Source organism: Galeopterus variegatus, unplaced genomic scaffold (genome assembly GCF_000696425.1).
Source record: "Galeopterus variegatus unplaced genomic scaffold, G_variegatus-3.0.2 Scaffold8561, whole genome shotgun sequence".
Lineage (NCBI taxonomy): Eukaryota > Metazoa > Chordata > Mammalia > Dermoptera > Cynocephalidae > Galeopterus > Galeopterus variegatus.
In genome coordinates, this window is record NW_007734672.1 from 27,345 (window position 1) to 49,601 (window position 22,257).

The 22,257-nt window shown below is 34.0% G+C and overlaps 1 protein-coding gene across 1 annotated transcript in view; it reads right to left on the reverse strand.

Annotated features, from left to right (window-relative positions):
- LOC103608561 (multimerin-1-like) overlaps positions 1-20,476 on the reverse strand; it is a 45,799-nt gene extending 25,323 nt beyond the window's left edge. The window contains exons 1-3 of the mRNA XM_008592983.1: positions 19,804-20,476; positions 5,657-5,776; positions 3,126-3,232 (exon numbers count right to left, since the gene is read on the reverse strand). Coding sequence (XP_008591205.1) covers positions 3,126-3,232; positions 5,657-5,776; positions 19,804-20,393 — 817 coding nt within the window. The 5' untranslated portion in view covers positions 20,394-20,476. The remainder of the gene's footprint in view (positions 1-3,125; positions 3,233-5,656; positions 5,777-19,803) is intronic.
- Positions 20,477-22,257: the final 1,781 nt, after the last annotated feature.

A 22,257-nucleotide genomic window follows, 5' to 3' on the forward strand; every position in this document is an offset into this window, starting at 1 on the left:
GTGGTATATCTACACAATGGAATACTACTCAGCTATAAAAACTAATGAGATACTGCCATCTCCCAATAAAATTCTATTCACTCAGGCTTTCAAAAAGTTGGTTTCCGGGCTGGCCCAGTGGCGCACTGGAGAGTGCGCCACTTGGGGGCGCAGCGGCGCTCCCACCGAGGGGTCGGATCCCATGTGGAGACCGGTTCCCGCTCACTGGCTGAGCGTGGTGCGTGCGCAACACCGAGGGTTGCAATCCCGTTGCAGGTCCCCGGTACGGGCGCGACACTGAGGGTTGCGATCCCGTTACCGGTCAGTAAAAAAGACAAAAAGGAAAAAAAAAAGTTGGTTTCCTTTCAATAGTACAATTAATATTTTTTAGTAAGGTAATCTAGAACTATAACTACCAGAACTTTGATTGTCTAAATTACAGCTAAAGTGCATGTGTGGAAGATCAGCATATTGTGGAATAAGACACCAGAGAGAATTGCCCCATACACTTTAAGTCAAACGTCCCTTTCTAACAGTTTGAGGATGGATCTGCAGAGTGGGGGAAAGAAAAAAAAACGGGTAGAAAACAGCTTCATTTTATTCCTCTCTATTGATGTTTCTTGTACATTTAAAAGATCTTCCTACTACAATCTAAATTTTAAAAAATGGTTATTTTTATTTTATGAAATTAATTTTGTTTCTGAGAACGAAACTTGGTGGAGAAGAGATTTGTGAAGTTTATGTGGTACTCTACAAATTTCCTATAAATAAATAATCTGAAGTTTTGAATAACTAGCACTGAAGTAATTGTCATGGAAGCTACATAACCAAGTTATTCCGAACCCTTCAGGGCTCAGAAGAGCTTTAAAGAAAGGATCAGCCAAGCTGATTATTCTTGCCATATCTGAGGCAGCTTGTCATAAGAGAGAGTGTGAACAGGGTTGTCAAACACTGTTTATTCTTATACGGGAGACAATTTTCTCTCCGGTGTAAGAATAAAAGATTGTTGGCACATACATAAAGTGTGATAAAAAGGTGTGGGGGGGGGCGGGCATGTAATTGGGTAGGTATTAGAAGGGAGAAATGTGAAACCCTCCCCCCAGGATAGAGATAATGAAGAATGGTTCCAGGGACAAAGGGACACTGGTTCTTGATATTACCGGTGCATCAGTTGCACTAATAAAAAATTCAACAGTTTTCATGTACTGCAATAAAAGTGAAAGGGAGGATGGTCTGAGTATAGTAGGAAGCAACAGGAGGTTCCTTTAGAATCAAAGCTGTATTAGAATTGATTGTCTGACAACAAGACACAATGGGCATATCTGTCATCAGAACATTACTCCCACCATAGATTTCAATGGAAAAGAGATTTTTTTCACAATAGCTTGATCAGCAGATACCTGAATTATGAATAGTTCCAATTATACTATTGTGACAGAAGGTCATAATCAGAACTGTTCTGGGACATTTTTGTCAGTGGAAATTCAAGACAACAATTTGCAAATGTCGTATTTAAAAATATCACAGGTTGCTTTCAATTAGAATGCATGGTGTCATAAAACAGTAAAAGCTAGGCCACTCACACACGATTTAAATGTTTTATATAATACTTGAAAAAAGTGAATGACAGTACATAGTCGATATTCAAAACTGTCAATTAGCCCTAGTTTCTTGTGTATATTTACAATGATGGAGTTCTATGTGGTTTTTTTTTTCTTCCTACGTATACATAGTCCATCATAGTGATTAAGGTCGATTAGACGTGTAAAAGGACGAAGCATGGATCAACAGCGTCCTCATCAGCTGCAGCTCATGATATTCTTTGGCCTATAGACTATCTTCCTTGACACTTATCTATATTCTGCCGCGTGTGTGCAATAAGGTGTGCAATGACATCCTAAATTTCTAGAAAAGTACTCTGCAAACAAACACTCAAATATTCAATAAATAATAATGGAGTTAATAATCCCAAGATATCTTTCTTCATATAAAAAGAGAAATACAGACCTTAGAAATATAATTCTTAATATTGTCTAGAACTTTTAACCGCTTGCTAAATACAGACTAGAAACAAATATGTTTTACCATTGTGAATATATTTGTGCACTTCATGGGAATCAAAAGTCCTTTGAAAGCAGAGCCATATTTAGATCATTTTAGAATATACTAAATTGCCCCATTTCCAAATATTTCCAGTATAGATTATATTTATAAACTTTCAAAGTTTATTTTACCTGATTATAAATGGAATACATATTCACGCTATAGTCTGAAAATGTATTGAATTTTTATAACATTTCTGAAATTCAGGCCAGACACAGAACAAATAGCATTACAGTGAAATTTGCCTACTAGCTAAACCATATATAATATTCCTAACTGCAAGATTCCTAGGGCTTTTGTATTATGATTTTCTTTTCCTTAATGTGAATCATAATGGTTTCTCCACGCTTACATTAATTTTTAATCACAGTCTCTTACACTGTTGATTGAATTCCCCACCACTGCTAATGGCTTTTCTTGTAATATTCATTCATTTAAAATATGTATGCTGATGCCATATCTTATTTTTCAAAGGAAATCTGTTTAAAGCCAAAAGCAAAATAATATTCACATGGATGTTAGGCCACAGCAGGTTACTATGTGTTTGATCAGCGCTGCCACCAGAAAACTCTTAAAATCTAGGTTAAAAAACAGTTCCATTAGGATTTGAAAAAAGGAGAATTATTCATGAAATACTTTGTATATTCTTTAACATTGAATTTCATTTATAGGCACATTATTTCAAATAACTGAACTGGAACCAAACTAGGGGGTAGACTTATTTTTACATAGAGTCACTTATCATAATAACTTATTTTAAAAGATAAAATTAGTAATCCTTATATTTTAATAAGACATGACTCTATAACATATAGTTAAGTACGAGTAAGATATTTAGTCTAATCTCTATTTACTCAACATATAAAACCTACATAAAAATAGGGGGAGAAGTTGAAGAATAAATTATGAGATTTTAGGGTGCTGTAACAGCTACTAGTAGTCTGGTTACATGTGAACTAAAGGGAAAATTCAATTCTTTTCTTTACTGGAATCAAAATTTTTATATTTCTAATTATTATTATGAAATTAATATTAGAGTATACCTTTTAGCTGACATTTTGGTCCACTGTATCCAGGACAGCATTTCCAATCCAATGAAGTAACAATTTTATGTTGCATCCTGTAGACAGGATTGGATAATTTCTGAGATCTAGAGAGGAGAGCAATTGGGGCAACATAAATTGTTTGTCTCACACATGATATTATCAGTTGAGATAAGAAATGTAAAATATTTGAAACAATATCTGAAATATAATAAGCATGTAGTAAGTGTTAGCTGTTATTAGTATAATCATAATCTTTATCATTAATATTACGGCTAAATTTAGATTTCTTTGAATACATTACAAAAAGAATTAGTGGTTATACTATTTGGAATTTTAAATGCATACCTATCATTACATTTTCTAAAGATATCATAGTTTTTTCCCTTGATAATGCTTTTGGCTAAACCAATGCTAACACTTATTTTAATTCCAATTTTTAAAGAGTTATATTAACCTGTACTTTTTCATCTCCCAAATTTAAAATTACATGACCTACTCTTTCTGTCACATAGTATTTCTTTGAGAAAAAGAAATAGAAAGAGAAGGGATCTACTATGAAAAATATTATTTCTGAGATGAAATCACAAAAAGGAAATGAAGAAACTACAGCATTTCAAGACAGCAATCAATATAATTAGTGAATGGTAATAAGTTATAGATTCTATGTATGTAAATGCAAGTCATAAATACAATTTAGCCATATTATTCTTATGCATATGACTTCAGTATTTAGCTGATATTTATCAAATGGGTCCATGAAATGTGTACATATTATCTTGCTTAATCCTCATATTATATCTATGATGAAGGTACTATTATTGTCTTGATTTGCTAATGAGGAACTTGAAAACAGAGAGATGAAATAACTTGCTCAAAGTCCCATACCTAAAAGTGATAGAGCTGAGATTTTTACCCCATGTTGTGTAGGTTAGCCTCTCATGTTATTATTCTAGAATCTATCACGTACAATTATGTGGGGACAACAGTCATCCAAGTGGGTAAACCCTGATTATGTGGAGGAAATGCACTGTAGCAGACTGGGCTTTAGGAGACTTGGGTTTTAGTTTCTGCAATCACGTGACAGGTAACTCAGTATGTCCAAGGTTATTCCTCAGTTTTAAAATGAGCTATCAGATTCTTTCCATCTCTAAAAGCACACTAATCATTTATCTACATTTATTTTAGTAAATTATATTCAGTAAATAACTCTGTCCAGTAAAATATCATCTCCAGTCCAAAAGATAAAGCTACATAAGAAGTGAGGCAGTTTGAAAAGGGACTTTTAGAGTCTGTTGGGGTGAGCTCAGGCACTTAGTTGAGTTATTGTTGGGATCAGTGCTCCTGCTTTGGCAAACTGAGTATCTGTTGTATGCAGTGCAGAGGTAATAAAAGAAAAAGTGACAAAGATTGCATAAGTACTGAAATAGTGAATGAATAGAGAGACATATTCAAAGTTGTAAAAAGATAAGAGATGAGAATAAAGTAGAATATTTCTGGTTATTTTAAAGAGAAGGAAAAACAAAAGAGTTCACCTTGACTACAAGGGCAGTATGATATGGGTTACTGGGGTAATATTTTCATTACTAAAGAATTAACAATGCATTCTTTGTGTCTCATGTTGACAAGGAAACTGTCACAAAGGGAGTACATGCTGAAAGCAGAACTGGAGCTCAGTTCTCCCAAATCCCTAAGATGTGCTTAGCTCTCTGGACCATGAACCTTAGTTATTCCTCAAGGGACTAAGAAACACCTTGATTTTATGTATCCTTATTGTGCACTGTTCCAGACTGTCAATATGTCAGATTCATTGCCTGAGTTATTTGTATGACAATTTGCATAACATTAGCCATCATGGGCTGAATAACAATTTTATGTTTATTGCAGGCTCTTCAGAAACATCCCCAGCTGAGCTATTGTGACTATATAAATTCAGATAATTTATCAATTACTCAGCCCCACATTGTAGGACAATCACATAGATTTTTTAAAAGATAAAAACCAAATAACATGGGTCATTAAAATGCACACAAGAAGATAGGCCCCACTCAGCTGCTTTACCACACATAATTGCAATTAGTGGCTTTCCAAATTTTAGAGTACGAGCCAAGTTATGAACTTCTCTTTGATCTAGTATGAAAAGAAAATTATCAATAAATCTTCAAAATTGTATATGAATTTCCTAAGAAATTAAGGAACAGAATTGTTGATTAGGTCATAGAATAAAAGAAATAGTGATAGTAAAAACAGAAACAAGCATGAGAGTTAAACATATATTGAACACTCACAATGCACCAGGCATTAGGCTAAGTATGTTACTGCATTATCTCATATGATTCTAAAAACAACCATATGAGGAGAGTATTATTAGTATCTGTACTTTAACTTACTGAAGATCATACACCTAGTCTGATGTAATAACCCTCCCCTGACACTACTACACATATGTACCTAGGATAACTAATTTTATATATTCCTGGCCACAATGATTATGGTGCTAGCAATGGCTATTTCCAAGAAACATTACATACCTCTGAGGACAGGATCCACTGGGCCAGCCACAGGGTCCTCTTCCACCTGGAACATAAGTGACCTGGTTGTCCAATATCACTGTAGGAGATAATCTGGTATGTACATAAGCACACCAATTCCTAAGGAAGAGATCATTATTGTTAGGAAAAAAAATCATTCTCAAAAAGAATTTTTTTTCACCAAAATTATTTTCATAGACCTATATCTACTTCTACCATTATTATAGACAGATATCTAACTTTCAAATATCTAGATATGAGAGAGAAAAAAAACTTATTACTTCATTGCTTTACTCATGGAAAGTAAAAAAAACACTGCAAGATCAAAATAAAGAATGAATCAGTTAAAACCAGATCTGCAATGCATAGCTGTAAGATAACTCAAAATCCTAGATTGCCCTTGTAGCAAATATGAATATTAGTACTGCAATCAGACATTCAGATGTAGGTCTATTACACTGAATACCATGCATTAAGACATAGGTAAATAAATAAATAAATGTTGTAAGATCAAAAAAGAGGAAAAAAATAACTGTTATTAGCAGTAAATGATATGATTGCAAATAAAGAAACACAAAATATTTTAGATGCAAATTATGATAATTAATGAGAGTTCAGTGATATAATTAGGTTCAATATAAATTTTTTATAATTAATAAAAAATTAATTTATATCAATTTAACCACAAGATTAAGATCAGTTACATTTCTAAGTATCAACAACAAATTCAAAAAAGAAACTATTTACAATACCAAAAAAATGAGAAGAATGCACTTAAGAATAAATACAGCAAAAGAAGTGTAAGATGTAATATGTAAAAACTTTAAGCTTTATTGAAAGACCTTTAAGAAAGTCCAATAAATCATGTTAATTGTCAAGAAAACCCAATACAGATATGTGAACTCTCCTCACATTAATCTGAAAATTCAATACATTAAAAAAAAAAAACCCATAAAACCGTAGTTTGATATGAGGAGTTAAACAAGCATATTCTATAATTTTTTTTTATGTTATAAAAGAAAAACATGAATTTCAGAGAGTTTTGTCTCTGGCCATAACAGAATAGCAGCTTTATTTTTCCTATAGTAAAAATTATAAATACGGATAAGATACATAAAGCAACAGTTTTTGGATGCTGGACAGCAGACAATGCAGTGATCCGATTCTTGGAAGTAGGGAAACATTAATATGAGCTCCATGTTCAATCTAGTTTTCTGCCTGCTTGGGAACAGTTTTCAAACTGCATCACAGAGGGGTAGATCCCAAAGACATAGCACCAGGTGAAGGAAACAGCCATCTCAGTTTGGGACTACTGAGGTAGTTAAAATATGTGGGGAAGATTAATGAAATGAGGGGGCTGGATGGAGATGTCACTTTAAAAGTCAACATAGGGGTTCCCTTGAATCTTGGGCTGAATATTATCTTGTGCTTGCAGACAACAAAATTCAGCCTCTTTAATAAAATAATATCCACAGTGCTCGGTATGAAGAAAATAACAAACAAGCAAAACTAGATATGAGAAGGAGGAAAATAAGACCAATATCTGGAGTAAAAACCTAGTCAATAGAAAAAACAAAACAAAACAGAGATGACATGGATGTTGGAATTAGCAACCAGTGACTTTAAACAGTTAACACTTAAATAGAACAAGTAACACACAATATATGAATTAAAAATTAACTGAATGTGCTTAACAAAAGTTTGGAGAACAGAGCTGAGGTTTACCAAAGGTGGGAAAGGGGGAGGGGGAAGGGAGGTAAGAGAGGAACTGGTAAAAGGCCACGAAAAACAATTACACAGTGTAATGTTGGTTATACTAATTGTCCCGATTTGAGCATCACATATTGCACACAGCTATTGATATTCAAATCTATGTCCCAAAGATACATACAATCAACTATGTTTCAACAACAACAAAAAATTAAAACATTAAAAAACTAACGAAAAAGAGAATTATTAGGTACACCACAGTCCTGGTCTAAAATACCCCTCCTTATTTAGGCCTTGGATACTTGCTAATATTTTCCAAGTTAAGGAGTTAGAAACAAAGAAACTATGTTGAAAAAAAAAAAAAAAAAGAAATTAAGATCAATGAACCTGAACATGGGGCAATAGAAACCATCCAATCTGAAGCACAGAAGAAAAAAATTTTTTTTAAATGTACAAAAACTTAGTTGTCTAACATTATGTACTTAGAGCTCTCAAAAAGGAAAGAAAGTGAGATTGAGGCAGAATAAATATTTGAAGGAAAAGAAAGGAAATTTTTCTAAATTTGATAAAAAAAAAAAAACCAACCCTCGTATCTAAGAAGCTCAGTGAATTCCAAGAGGATAAACACAAAATAAAACCTCACTTAAGTACAAAGAAATTAAGATCAATGAACCTGAACATGGGGCAATAGAAACCATCCAATCTGAAGCACAGAAGAAAAAAAATTTTTTTAAATGTACAAAAACTTAGTTGTCTAACATTATGTACTTAGAGCTCTCAAAAAGGACAGAAGGTGAAATTGAGGCAGAATAAATATTTGAAGGAAAAGAAAGGAAATTTTTCTAAATTTGATAAAAAAAAAAATCAACCCTCATATCTAAGAAGCTCAGTGAATTCCAAGAGGATAAACACAAAATAAAACCTCACTTAAGTACATCATACACAAATTACAGAAAACAACTGATAAGAAAAATAAATATGTTAATTAACTTGACTTAATCATTCCGCATTGTTATCCATCTAAGGCAGATAAATGGACCAGCACAGAAATTATTTTGTCAGGTTCTTTTGAATGCAATGTTTAAAAATTCAGGCCTTTAAAAAGATAAAAAGACACATTGGCACATTTTGTTAAAGCATGGTGGTACTTGAGGCAAAAGTAATGTGAAACGAATAACTGGAAAAAGCAAGAAATAAAATTAAGGAAGATTTAAAATTACGAGAACCAAATAAAAGGATCTGTAAAAAAGTGCACTAGATTCCTCGTGCAAATCCAGTGATGATCCTAATTCCTGAGAATGACTAGCTTCAATCGAAGCAGAATTCAATTGTCTGTCATACGAACATTTGTTGGTGGAGTGTGGGGCAGGAAAAATAAAAGTACCACCATCTCTACACACTCAGGGTTTTGAAAACAAAATATATTTTTTCTCTGTGAGACGAAATGTCAGTGTCATCTGCAGAGACCTTTTAAACTCCTAAATAGTGAAACCTCCTGACTAGAATAGTTTAGGAGGCAGAGAAGCAGATCTGCAGATTGCTCATGGCCCAGCAATCTTTGATCCGGTGTAAATTGAAAGAACTATCCACAGCAAAAGAGCCCCTGGTGTGACTCCTAATTAGGTTTATGCTACCAAAGAAATAAGCTCATTAAAGGATATTAAAAATGTAAATATAATTTTAAAACTAAATTATCTGAAAACATAGGTTTAAAAATAGAAAATTACTCATGGCAAAATGGTGACAGGCAGTCTAAAGGCAAAAGCAATGTTCCCAGACAAGCGTTTTGCTTAGACCTAGAAATCCTTTGTACCTTTCCAGACTGATTATGGTGGATGGAGAGCAGTTACTTTGAAGTGTTTAGCTTTCCATGGGGTCATAACCCTCCATCCAGCAGACTGCATCTGGGATTCTCTTTAAGGGTAATAACTCTGTTTCCTTTGTGCAGCAACATGAACTGAAAAAAGCTTGTATTGATTCTTTGGATTTTCCAAGTTAACAGGTAAAAGATTTGTTCTAGGGAAAAGCAGACATCTTTGGTTATGAGCAAAGACCTAGCTTGTTGAACATATAAAACAGAAGATGGAAAAGAATTCTATTATGACTTATAAAACTTGAAAGCTCTTGGATAATAGACTAAGGGAAGGCACTGTAAATAAACAGTCTACTGTACTTTTCTTTTTGACATTTTAGAAACCCAATCTTTCAGGGAAGCTAGTGAAAAGACTAAAATAGGAAAAACTTCCATTAATTGCCCAAATCATGGCTCAATCATATCCATTTTATCCTGAACTGAGTGAGAGTGGATAAAAGCAACAAGGATGCCTTCAGATAATGACCACAAAGAATATTTTCTTTCAGAAATAAAGGGCAACAATCTAAGAATTAACATTGTTCAGTTATACTAGTTCTTAGAACCCAAAGTAATAAATTGCTTGTTATCTAGTCCCCAGGAGGCTAAATGTTTAAACTTTCATATTGATAACCTGTGGCTTGTACTAACGCAATAGTATGAAAATACCAAGTCCTGAGGATGTTCACTAGAAGTCAATGTAAACCAGCAAAATTTCCACCATAAGCCAAACCAATGGTATACAACTCTCTCTTAGAAGTTAGAGAAGACTTTATGTTTGGGGGAACAAGAGAAAAATGAAACAAAGCAAGACAGACATGGCTGCTTCTAAAACTTAGCTCTCTCCTCAAAGATTATCTGGGACTCTCACAGCAGCCTCCCACACTTCACCTCGTACCCACCCACGTCTCCCTGACCTGAGAAAGTGTAAGATCTCAAATGACTGCTTCTTTACCTTGTACCTAATGATGTCCACCAATTGCAAATGGCAACAACATATACATGTATTCATGAATTTATAAATGCCTCAGGGAAAGAATCAAGTCTCTGATGAGATTTAATTTAGAGAGAAAAATATGAGTATTAATTAATCCTTCATAATAAGAAAATAACTCATTCAAATTTTCACTAATTGATCTCATGAAGAACACTGTTGTCTTAATCATAAGATTACTACTGCATGGAAATCCATCCCAACAGAAATTCAATTAAGCTAAGTTTGATAATTACTAATAGTAAAATTATGAAATGACCATGTTGTACATCATTGTACACTAAACCCCCCAAGTCCATAACAATTAAATCTCACCAAATAGTCAGATAAACATATCTTTAATATATCACAGGTAGTCGTGTATTTTTACTGACAACTGTTTACTACTTTTGCAAATTCAACCTGCTCATTTCATTCTCAAATCCATAAGCCTAAGAAAGTTTTCTTTCTTTCTTTCTTTTTTTGTATAAGTTAGTAAAAAGGAGTTTAAGAGAAAAATCAAGTTTAACAGGCAAGATTATATCTTAACAAATGTGTTTTTGTTGATGTCAGTAATCAGGGAGAAAAATCAAATAAAGCCACCACATTTGGTTCAACAGTTCAATTATTAAGTCACTGAGGATAAGTACGTTGTTCTAAGTTAGTAAAAAGAGAACAGATTTTTAGAAAGCACCACCAGTCAAGGTAAATATTCTCCCTAGCACACTATCCTAATTTGAGAGCATCATTAAAATACCATGTATCACAGTAGCCAGAAATGTAAACACACACACACACGCACACACAAAGAAACATTATTTGGCTTTAAAAAGCGAGAAAATTCTGACACATGCTACAACATGGATGAACCTTGAAGATATTATGCTAAGTGAAATAAGCTAGTCACTAGAGGACAAATATTGTGTGATTCCGCTGATATGATGTACCTAGACTAGTTAAATTCATAGAGACGGAAATAGAGCGGTGGTTGCTAGGATCTGGGAGGAAGGAGGAATGGGAGTTATTACCTAGTGGGCACAGAGTCTCAGTTTGGGAAGATGAAGTTCTGGTGACAGATGATGGTGATGGCTGCTGGAGAATTTTAACACACTTAATGCCACAGAACTTCACACTTAGAGATGGTTAAAACGGTAAATCTTATGTTATATTACTTTACCACAATAAAAATAAAGAAATGCATATATACATACTGAAAAAAGTAATGAAAAGCCATAAATAATAATTTTGCATACCTCTTGCCAAAATCAGAGGGAGGTGAAAAAGAAAGACAGGAAGAATTAAATACAGGAAAGAATGAAAAGATCGAAGGGACAAAAGAGAACAGGAAATGGACAAAGAAGAAAAAGGGGGGAGGGATGAGGGATTTCTCTCAACATAATAACCATCATACACGCACTTTTTCTGCCTCCGTAAGTCAGAATTAGGAGGTCATAAACAACTGCCTGCTAAGTAAGATTTTTATTCTCTTTTTTACTGTACACATGGAGGCAAATAAAGAAGAGTACATTTTTGTGTCTAGAGTTTGTTTTTTCTATTGCTGAATTAAGCGGGAGGCTGGGGAGAGGAGAGGTGGAAACACCCTCATGAGCAAAATGAAACCAGGATGCCCGTTTTCAGACCCTGACTCTACAACGTATTACCATGACCTGGTCTGCGAAACGTGGCTTCCTCATCTGTGCAGTGAGTGTAATAACATGACCTACCTCACAGGACTGTCGTGAGACGAAAAAAGTTAATACACGTAAGACACTCGATGCTGCTGCTGCAACTGCTAATAATAGTTAAATGATTCAGCATTAAGTGGGATTTTTTTTATGAAGGGAGCATATATATGGCCCCAATATTTTTGCCTCATATACAGGAAGACATGGCTCTTCTTTTGTTTCTTTAATGACTTGATAAATTCATCTTAACCATAATTGCTTATATGTTCCAAGTCAATAATAATTTCCAGAAAACCAATACCAAAGACTATCATCATTCATGTTCAATTCAGATGATGAAGCTTAGCTCTCAGGAGAAATACATTCGAAATATCTCTATAGTATTAAGAAGTCATGAGCATAAATACTTCCAATGTGTTCCAGAATCTATTTTATTAGAATATTTACTTTTTTCAATCAAGCTGAAAAGAAAAGACCTTTATTAAATTATTAATTTGAGAGAGTAGGATTTACATGTAGTTCACCAGTCATAAATGAGAAAGTAGTTCAAGGGAAATATGTACAATATGAAAGAAGAAATATTAGAAAAGGGAAGCAAGAATTTAGATTTAGTAAAAAAATTATTGATATGTAAATCACACTTAAATAAAGGACTAGATTTTTTCATATTTAGCTCTGGCTAATAGTTCAAAAGACAAGTTCATCTTAATATTTATTTCCTTAAGAAAATGACCGCTTCCTTTTCAAACAAAAAAAATAATAACTTATGTTTGTATTTCATTTTCTTTTAGTGTATACCTATATTTAAAATAAATAATGATTCTTAAGATCAATCTTTAATATAATCTTTTCCATAAATTTGTTTTATTTTACCTGATTTTATTTTTCCCTCAGATTGACTTCAGCATATTTAGGGGCATTGTAAACTGTATGCCTTCCAGTAGGTGTCAGGCTTTCCCAGTGTGCAGACCACAAAAGCAGGCTAAGGATGCTGTGATGCTTAATTCTATGCTTAACCTAGTTGTTCCTGCAAGCTTACTCTTTTAGCATTTCTCTCTAAGTAATAAATTCTTAAATTACAGTTTTATATTAAAAAATGCAGAAGGGGCAGAAATGCACAAATTTCTCACTTAATTACTTGGACTATATAAGCACCTATTAAATTCTAGCATATAGAATATAATATATATTTATAATATTCAGTAGTAACTTAGTGAGTTGAAGTAGCAAAGTAATGAAATAAAGAAAATAATTAATAAGGAAAAATTGGGATATCGGATATATTTTACATAGTGTTTATTTTCACGGTTAGTAATACAATAGATGTATTTATTTCCCAAGGATATCAAAAACTACTCTTTAATGTGACAGTGCGGTTTCTCTTTAGAACTTTACAGCATGTAGAATAATACTCTTTGGATGCTATTAAGCCTAATAATCACTTTATGAACAACACACGAATTTAAATGATTAGATACTTCACATCTGAAATCTACTCATAATTCACACAAAATGAACAGTGGTTTCTCTTTAGAACTTTACAGCATGTAGAATAATACTCTTTGGATGTTATTAAGCCTAATAATCACTTTATGAACAACACATGAATTTAAATGATTAGATACTTCACATCTGAAATCTACTCATAATTCACACAAAATGAACAGAAAAGATGCATATTATGATAGACATCAGAATTAAGTTAATGGTTGTTTTTGTAATTTTAAGACAATTTTTAAAGTTTACTTATTTTTTAAAATTTACAAGTAGCCTGATAATAGATGTGTAGAACTTATCATTTTAGACATTACATTAGAAGTCATTTAATTTAAGCCACCTCTTTGCATACAGAACAAGTTATGTAGCTTACAGAAAAAGAATATAACTGATGAAATTCTAAAGGAAATTAAGTCATTAAACTCAGCAAACTCTGCATATTCAACTTTTATATTCCTTCTGGCCCTTCTTATTAATATTTGAACATATTTATGACCCCTCTATACATAAAACAAAATATAAAAAAGATACAAAAACAAAACAAAAATAGAAACTGTATGTATTAGCCTTGGATTCTGGAACAAAACAAAACTCCTCGATAGAGTTGTCTATAGATGTTGTCTCTTTTTTCACCTTCCTTCACACCCCAGTTCACTCAGGCCAGAGCACAGAGCTCACTTAACGCCTTATCATCTCCATGTCACTAAAATAGTGGATGCTTTTCAGTCCTCACTTTGTCTTTTTTAGCAGTACGGTACATTGTTGATCACTTACTTCCTTCTTGAAATATTTTCTTCCTTTGCTCTGTGACACCACGTTTCTAGTTTCCTTCCTAGAAAACTATTCAGTGGTAACTTAGCGAGTTGAAATAGCAAGGTAATGAGATAAAGAAAATAATTACTATGGAAAATTCTCTGGCTCCATTTAAGGCTCCATAGCAGATATCCATCACTATTGGTCCATCAAATATAAGAGTTTCTCCCATCATAATTCTAGGTTCCTCTTTCTTTCAAAATCATCCACACCCATGTCAATATGTTTCTATACACCAATGCTTCCCCAAATTCAGATCTCTAGTCTTGATCTCCCTTCTGAGCTGCAAACCCATGCAATAATTCGTCATTCCACAGAATGAGCTTTTGCCATGTGCCTGGCACTAATCTACACAGTGAACAGAATAATAAATAAGGCAAGATTTCTGTCTTCATGGGATGTATGTTCTATTGGGGGAAGACATAGAATACACAACTGTCTACATAAATAGACCGAATACTTTTAAGTAAGTGCTATGAAAAAATAATAAGAGTTACTAGATAAGGAATAGCAAGTGAGAGGATAGCCAACTTTACATCAAGTGGCCAGAGACGATCTCTTTCAGGTGACATTAAAGCTGAAGTTGCAAGTGGAAAAGGAGTCCCTAATTCTAAATGCCGAAGGAAGCACGTTGCAGCAAGAGCAAACAGGAGTTTCCTTGAGATGTACATTAACTTGACATGCTCAACAAACATAAGGAAAGCCAGTGAGGCTGGAGGAAATGAAGTGGAGTGAGCGTGGAGTGTGACGGTGAGTGAAATACCAAGTGACAGTGAGTGAAATACCCAGTCTCACAGATTTTAAAACACACATCTCTGAAATCTGGAATGTTTTAAAAAATTAATGGTGTTTTTCAGTCATTATTGGTAGAACAGTAATTATTGCCATTGCCTTAAAAATGTCTTAACCAGGGCCGAGCCCGTGGCGCACTTGGGAGAGTGTGGCGCTGGGAGCGCAGCGGCGCCGCATGTTCGGATCCTACATAGGGATGACCGGTGTGCTCACTGGCTGAGCGCAGTGTGGCCGGTCTCAAAAAGGACAACAACAAAAAAAAAGTCTTAACCAGTTTCATTTATATTTTGATTTTAACTTGGCAAAAGAATGACATATGATAAAAAAATCTCAAAGTCTAAAAGTTAAATAAATCTAAAAATTATATATAGGAAAGTATGATGTCATACTTTTTCTTGTTAGTACCTAAAATAATGTGTCACTTACAATAATGAAGTTTTACATTAAGAAATGCATTCATCCTACTTAAATGTTCAAAAGATCTCTCATGGGTATGAAGCATGAATTATGGAAGGATGTGGACCAGTTAGGAGATTAGTGGATAATGGTGACTAGGAAACATGGTAGCCGCTAAGGTGTAGGGAAGCTGAAAGATTTGGCATATATTGTAGGGACAAGAAGATTTTTTGATAGATTAAATAAAAATCAAGGAGTAGAGAAAAATGTCAAAGATATATTCAAAGTTCGTAGTTACGGATTTTGTCATTCACTCAGATGGTAAACATCAAGACATGTGTTCAGGGATGGGGAAATGTGGGAGAAGTTAAGTGGGCAGTTGGATTATATCAATAAGATATATTCAAAGTTCGTAGTTACGGATTTTGTCATTCACTCAGATGGTAAACATCAAGACACATGTGTTCAGGGATGGGGAAATGTGGGAGAAGTTAAGTGGGCAGTTGGATTATATCAATACCTTTTTTTCACCTATTATCCTCTGAAACAAGGCCTCCTGACCCATTCAGAAGGGGTAGGCTATTCACCCTGTTATACACTCTCATAAGCTTTATTTGGAGTGTCCATCACTGTTTGATTTAACATAAGCATTTGAGATTCATTGTTTTTTCTCCTCACATCCCTTACTGGGCTGCAGGTTCCATGAACACAAAACATGTTGGAGTTTTTGTTCACTGTTTTGTTCCTAGCCCAAGCACAGTCCTGGGGACAGATTAGGAGTTCAGCAAATACTTGTTCTACACATAAATACACTAGCCCTTATTTCTTCTTTTTATCCTGCCTATTTCAAAGCTTGGTCATTGACTAACACCCACTATGCCAGACAGGAAACCACAGCTGTATTGTAGCCAGGAGTTCCTGCCGTGCTAAAACGAGAGAAGATACAAGATGAGACAAAAGGATGCCAGATAATCCTATGGAAAAGAACCTGTCATAGGCATAAGTATTCCTCTAACTAAGAATTACTATAAAATTCTATGAACTGTAAGGGGGGAAAAAAACTAAGATGAGTTTATCCCAAATTAGCCAGGTTTTTCGTAGAAAAATAAGAATATTTCTTCTGGAAAAAAATTCTTCTTTATATTTACATATTGACCCTTATATCTCACATTCAGTTTGATTAAATATTTATTGTGTAATTAATGTAAGCCAGAGACTTTGCTAGCACTGAAAATATGTCCCTATATGCGAAAAGATCACAAGTTCATTATAATTATTATACACCATTGTAAGTGTGTGACAGAAGATTTCAGAGAGCCACAGAGAAGTTAGAAGGGCCACCAAACTTAGCCTGAAAAGGCTGCCTGGAAGTATTATTATTAGGTGTAAAAAGAGTAGGTGGTGGGAAAAGAAGATCATGGTAGCCAGAGAGACAAACAGGTAGCATATTGTAGACGAGAGAACTACAAATTTAAATAGGCAGAAAGTGACAGAAAATGAGGCTCTGGAGGTGGGCAGGAGCCAGCCACGGACAGCATTGTATGATTAAGTGGATAAGCAATCTGGGCTGTATTCTAGAGGCAAAAATAGCCTCTGAAGGCTCATAAGCAGGGAAGTGAACTGGTCACTCCTCTTTGCCCACTTGGGATAATAGACTGTACCTGCACAGGGAGTGTAGCACAGGAGTTGGGACCTATGACTCTGAGGCCAGACAGCTTGGGTTTGAATCTTTGTCCTGAAGTTTGCTAGCTAAGTAATCTTAGGTAAGTTACTTAACCTTTCTGTAAAGAAATAATGATAGAATCTTCCTCTTCCTTATGGAATTATGGTAACAATTAAATGAGTGAATATATACATACATATATTTCACTCAGAACAGTAGAGCACTAGAAACAAATGCTATATAAGGGTTTGATATCATTATTATTACTATTTGCTAATCAAATAAAAATATGAAAGAATTCTTTTGACCTTATCAAGACTTCAGCACTGTGTCCATAAGAGAGGCACCTACGTTTTCCCTAATACCATTGTCATTTACATTGCCTTGGACTTAATGGAAAGAATTACTAAAAGAAAACCTCAGGCTCTTTAGGATTTCATGCTGTAAAATTTCTAAGTGTAGTTGGTACTTGTCCATAAAAAAATTTAAGATTATTTTCATTGAAGTTCTGTTCATTAAGTTACACCTTTAATATCTGGTTTAATATCCTTTAATATCTTTTAATATATCTTGTAACATATATTGAATTTTTTGAAATCTGATATATGTTGTTGTTCACTTTTTATAGGAAATATTCCTTAGAAGCAGGAATTGTTATTTTTTAATTCTATGTATCCCCAGAGCCTAGAACAGTGCATTGATAGGGAATTTATGAACAATTATCAAATAAGCAAGTGTTCTCATGCTTTGAAAGTGAGGGCCTTAGATAAAACAACTAGCATCTATTTAGAAACTAATATTTGCCAAACTATTAATTACTAGTTCTAATTATGACACAACTATATACTACTTTCTATATGCTATATAAAATTTAGGTGATATTTTAATTAGAATTTTTTTTAAAATTCTATTTCCTATTCCATTAAAAAAACTCTTGACTACAGCATCTCTGAAAAACTCACATAGTTTCTCATAAATGTCAAAGGATTCTATGGTATTTTTTAAAATTCTATTTCCTATTCCATTAAAAAAAGCTCCTGACTACAGCATCTCTGAAAAACTCACATAGTTTCTCATAAATGTCAAAGGATTCTATGGTAATCAGTTAAAAAAATTGAATTACAAATGCTAATAAAATATAATTAGTAGAAGTGATACATGTAAGTGATTTAGAAAAGGCTCTCAATAAATGGCATTTGTCTTTATTATTTACTAGACAAGCTCCTGTTTTCCACCCAAATGAGAATGAGTAATACGTATCTGTTAAATGTCTGTTACAGGCAAAATCTACACATCCCATGACTTACATTTTGTAATCTACAGCATTTGTTTTACAGTAAATTGGGATTGTTCCAAATTCCAACAAGTGAATAAGTTTTTGGTGGAAATCAAATTTACTTATACATTTTCAAAAATTTGATATCCTTTGAAATACAGTAAAAAAGACTTGCATAATAAAGAATGCACAAATATGAATTCTTTGGCTAGTACTCTTCCCCATGTCTCTCTCCTCATCCTTGTATCAAAAACAGCTTTAACAAAACGCCTTTCATATAGCAGGTGTCAACCACTATTTTTAACTGGAATTTTATTACATTATTAGTAAGATACTTAACTCAATGTAGCTCCCAAAGCATGTTTGATGTCTTGAAATTGCTTTATTATAGTTAAAAGGTATTTGTAAGTTTAGTTTTGTAACACTAAACTTCTGGTATTCCAAACATACAGATGACTTAACATTAAATGAATAAAACATTTGACTGCACAGGTATTTTTTTCTTTGTTTTGGTTTGGTTTTTGGTCCCATTGAAAGCCTTCCTTGACAATACCCTTTTAAGCTTTGTTTTATTATTTTATTTCAACAATTCCAATTGCTCTAACTTTAAATCAAAATCAATCTTTGTTTTGGTTTGGTTTTTGGTCCCATTGAAAGCCTTCCTTGACAAGCTTTGTTTTATTATTTTATTTCAACAATTCCAATTGCTCTAACTTTAAATCAAAATCAATTGGAAAATAGGCTTTTCTGAATCATCACATTTACGATGACAGCATGACTCAATATAATAACAGTACTAGTAACATGTAATTTGTTGAATACCTACTCTATGAGAGGCATGCACCTATGCACATTTAGTTAATTCAGCTCTGCACAATAACCCTGCAAAGTTGTATTTTTTATCTGCATTCCCTGTATCATATTGGTATTTTAAATATGAAGAAACAGGTTCAGGAAGATGAGCTGACTAGCTCAAAGTCATGGATCTAGATAGTACTGAAGCCAGGAACATCCCAGTTCTGCTTGGTTTAATCTTTGGTAATTGTATACTATACACAACACCACTATTTAAATTTTCAGATCAATTTTCAAATCTGTATATGTCCCAATTTTGTTGATTTTTTTCTTTCACATTGTGGTTATAGTTCTGAGCATAACCAACATACCCTTGAGTTGAATTAAATAAACTAACAGCCAACACGGTGCTACTTTGTTTGGTGGTGACTATCTCAAGTAAAAGCATCTTGCTAAGTGAATAGAGACTTTGACTATTTCAGTTAAAACAAAATTGCTGCATTTTATTTGTTCATCTTTTCCCCGTTACATAAGGTAATAATAACCTTGTTTAACTGAAATGGTGAAACTACAAATATGATCCAATTTCATCTCAAACCTGAAATAATTTTCTGGGAGTGAAGTAGTTTAAACTGTTACCTTGCAATTGTATAGACCTTATAGTTAGAGAAAGAAAAGAAAAGAATTATTCTTACTTTCCTCTAGTTGTTTCGAAGCTTGATTTTGGGTAACTGGTTCCTTGGCTTTGACTGCTGTCACCTCTGCTGAGGTACGTTTCCCGTGGGGATCTATTTCCCGTGCCTCCAGTTGAGTTTAGAGAGATCGCTTGTTGATTTGACTTTCTGGCAAAGCTCTGAAGAAATTTCAGCGTAGAGTTGGAAAGGACTACTGACTCCGCTCCAGGATTGAACTTGATGCTAGTAGATTCGGTTGGGAGGGCAGGGTTTTGTAATTTCACTCCCCCTTCTTCTGTCTTCTTTGTGGGTGTGAGAGTTTGGTTTCTCACACCCTTGGGAGGTGCACTTGTCTCTGCAGGAGGCAGTATGGATTTTAGAAGACTCTCTTCAGAAGTTCTTGTCTCAGGAGTTGTAGCTGTCTCTGCTGACATGACCCGAGTGGTTGGCAGCATTTGGTGACTTTGTATTTTATTTAGAGGAACTGAAGCAGAGGTCATATTCTGGGAGTTTCCATTCTCAGGTGTAGTCCAAGAATGCTTGGTGTTGTTAAGTCCAATGCCCCCACTCCATAAACTAGAAAGCAGAACAAATAACCTTGCTCCCTTCATCTCAGGAGTTTGAAGCAACAAAGCTCATGTGAAATTGGGGGACAAAGTTCTTCTAGCTTACTCGACAGTTGCTTTCACACTGAATCTGCTAAGACAGAGCTTTGCCAATTTGAGATGTGTAGAGGAAACAGTTTTCTGTGTTTGTAGTGGACTTAGGAAGTTCAATTTCCTGTTTCTGTAAGTTTTTTGTGATCTGTGACCTCTGGTAGGATGGGTCCACGGGAGTGGTGAAGGGTCTCTGACGAAGCTAAGGGTAAATGGGAAAACACAGGCAATTATTATCAGGAAAACCCATGAGAAAAACATGAAGTAACTTTCCTTTCCTGGGTACACTCCTGTTTCATATTTCATTGATTTCAAAAAGAAACATCATGTTGATGATAGAGACTATGGAATTTTGTTTGTATAGTCTGAGTGAAGGAGTTTAACATTTTGTTCTACTACATAAGGAAATTGAGGAAAAATTTTGTGATACTTATTTTCCACTGTGCCTTATCCGGAAAGCAACATTTTGTTCAAGTTCACATTCACATGCACACACACAAACACCTCATTTAGTGTCTCTGTCCTTTCATGCATCACAAACTGAATTATGAAAATCATATACACATATATATCCCTATTTTTATAAATACGCTTCAGCTTTATCATTATTTGAAATTAATCTCAATGATTATAAATAATAACAAAAAAGGAAAGCATAAATAATTGTATTATACAGGTATGCAAGGAACTCACTTATAATTCTGCTGTTAGAACTTCTACCAGAGATACCAACTAATGAAATTAATAATCAGAACCGTCCTTCCCCTATTTTCCAATCCTTATCTTCTAGTGGTTGGGGGCAATTAGTATTCTGTCACTGAAAAATAGATGAAGAAAAAGTATAGTCTCATGAAAAAAAATGGGATCATATATAATGCTCTTAAACTTTTACTGTAGTGCAAAAGTATACTAGCTGTAGGTAACAGAGAACTAAATCGATCAGAGTTTTCTATGGTTGTTTTTTTTAGTAGAGATGCTTCATGGGATTTATGATTTAATTTCTCCAGCAAATCTCTGATCCTCAGGCTTCAATTAATCTCTGTAATCTGTGAAGTTCCACAGCAGACTCTTCGGAAGATATATAAATTAAGTCATAATGGTTCATTCATTCACTTATGTATTCATTCAGTCAGTCATTACCAAAATCCTCAATCTGTGCAAGACACTCTCTTAGGTGCTGAGATTATTAAGGAAAGCAAGAATGTTCTTGTCTGTCAATTTGCCTATGGTCTGTTATTTTTTATTTAAAAGCTAGATCTATGCATAATTAATCTGTCAACTTCTGTGTCAGGTTTAGGCTCTCGTTAAATATTCAATCATGGAATGTTTTCTTTGAGAATTGGAAAACTGGAAACCTGGTGCATGTTTGTTTATGTTTTATTGTAGATATGTGCTGGTGTCCCTAATCCTGGACCCAGGACACAAGGATTGGAAACAAGACATAAATTTTCCCTGAACTACTAACTACTTGGTCTTAACACTTTTTACTTTTCTCAATCTTTGCCATTCATTTCTACAGGCATATTGTTGACCTATTAGAGAGTACATAATATGGGGTTTTATTTAAAATAAGACTCATAATACTCAGCATCCCCAATTGACTGATATGAAGTACAAAGCATCTATTTCTCAGATATACTACAGAACAATCCACAAGCCTTGCATTTGTAAAAGAGTAAAAAGGTCCAGCACAGACAATCCAAGCAGCAATTAGTTACTAAAAAGAGCAAGGAAACCACACACTTTTCATAATTCAAATGTGGTTTTCAGTACTAAGAAAAAGACATTACAGCTTTATTTGGAAAAGACAGAAATGGCT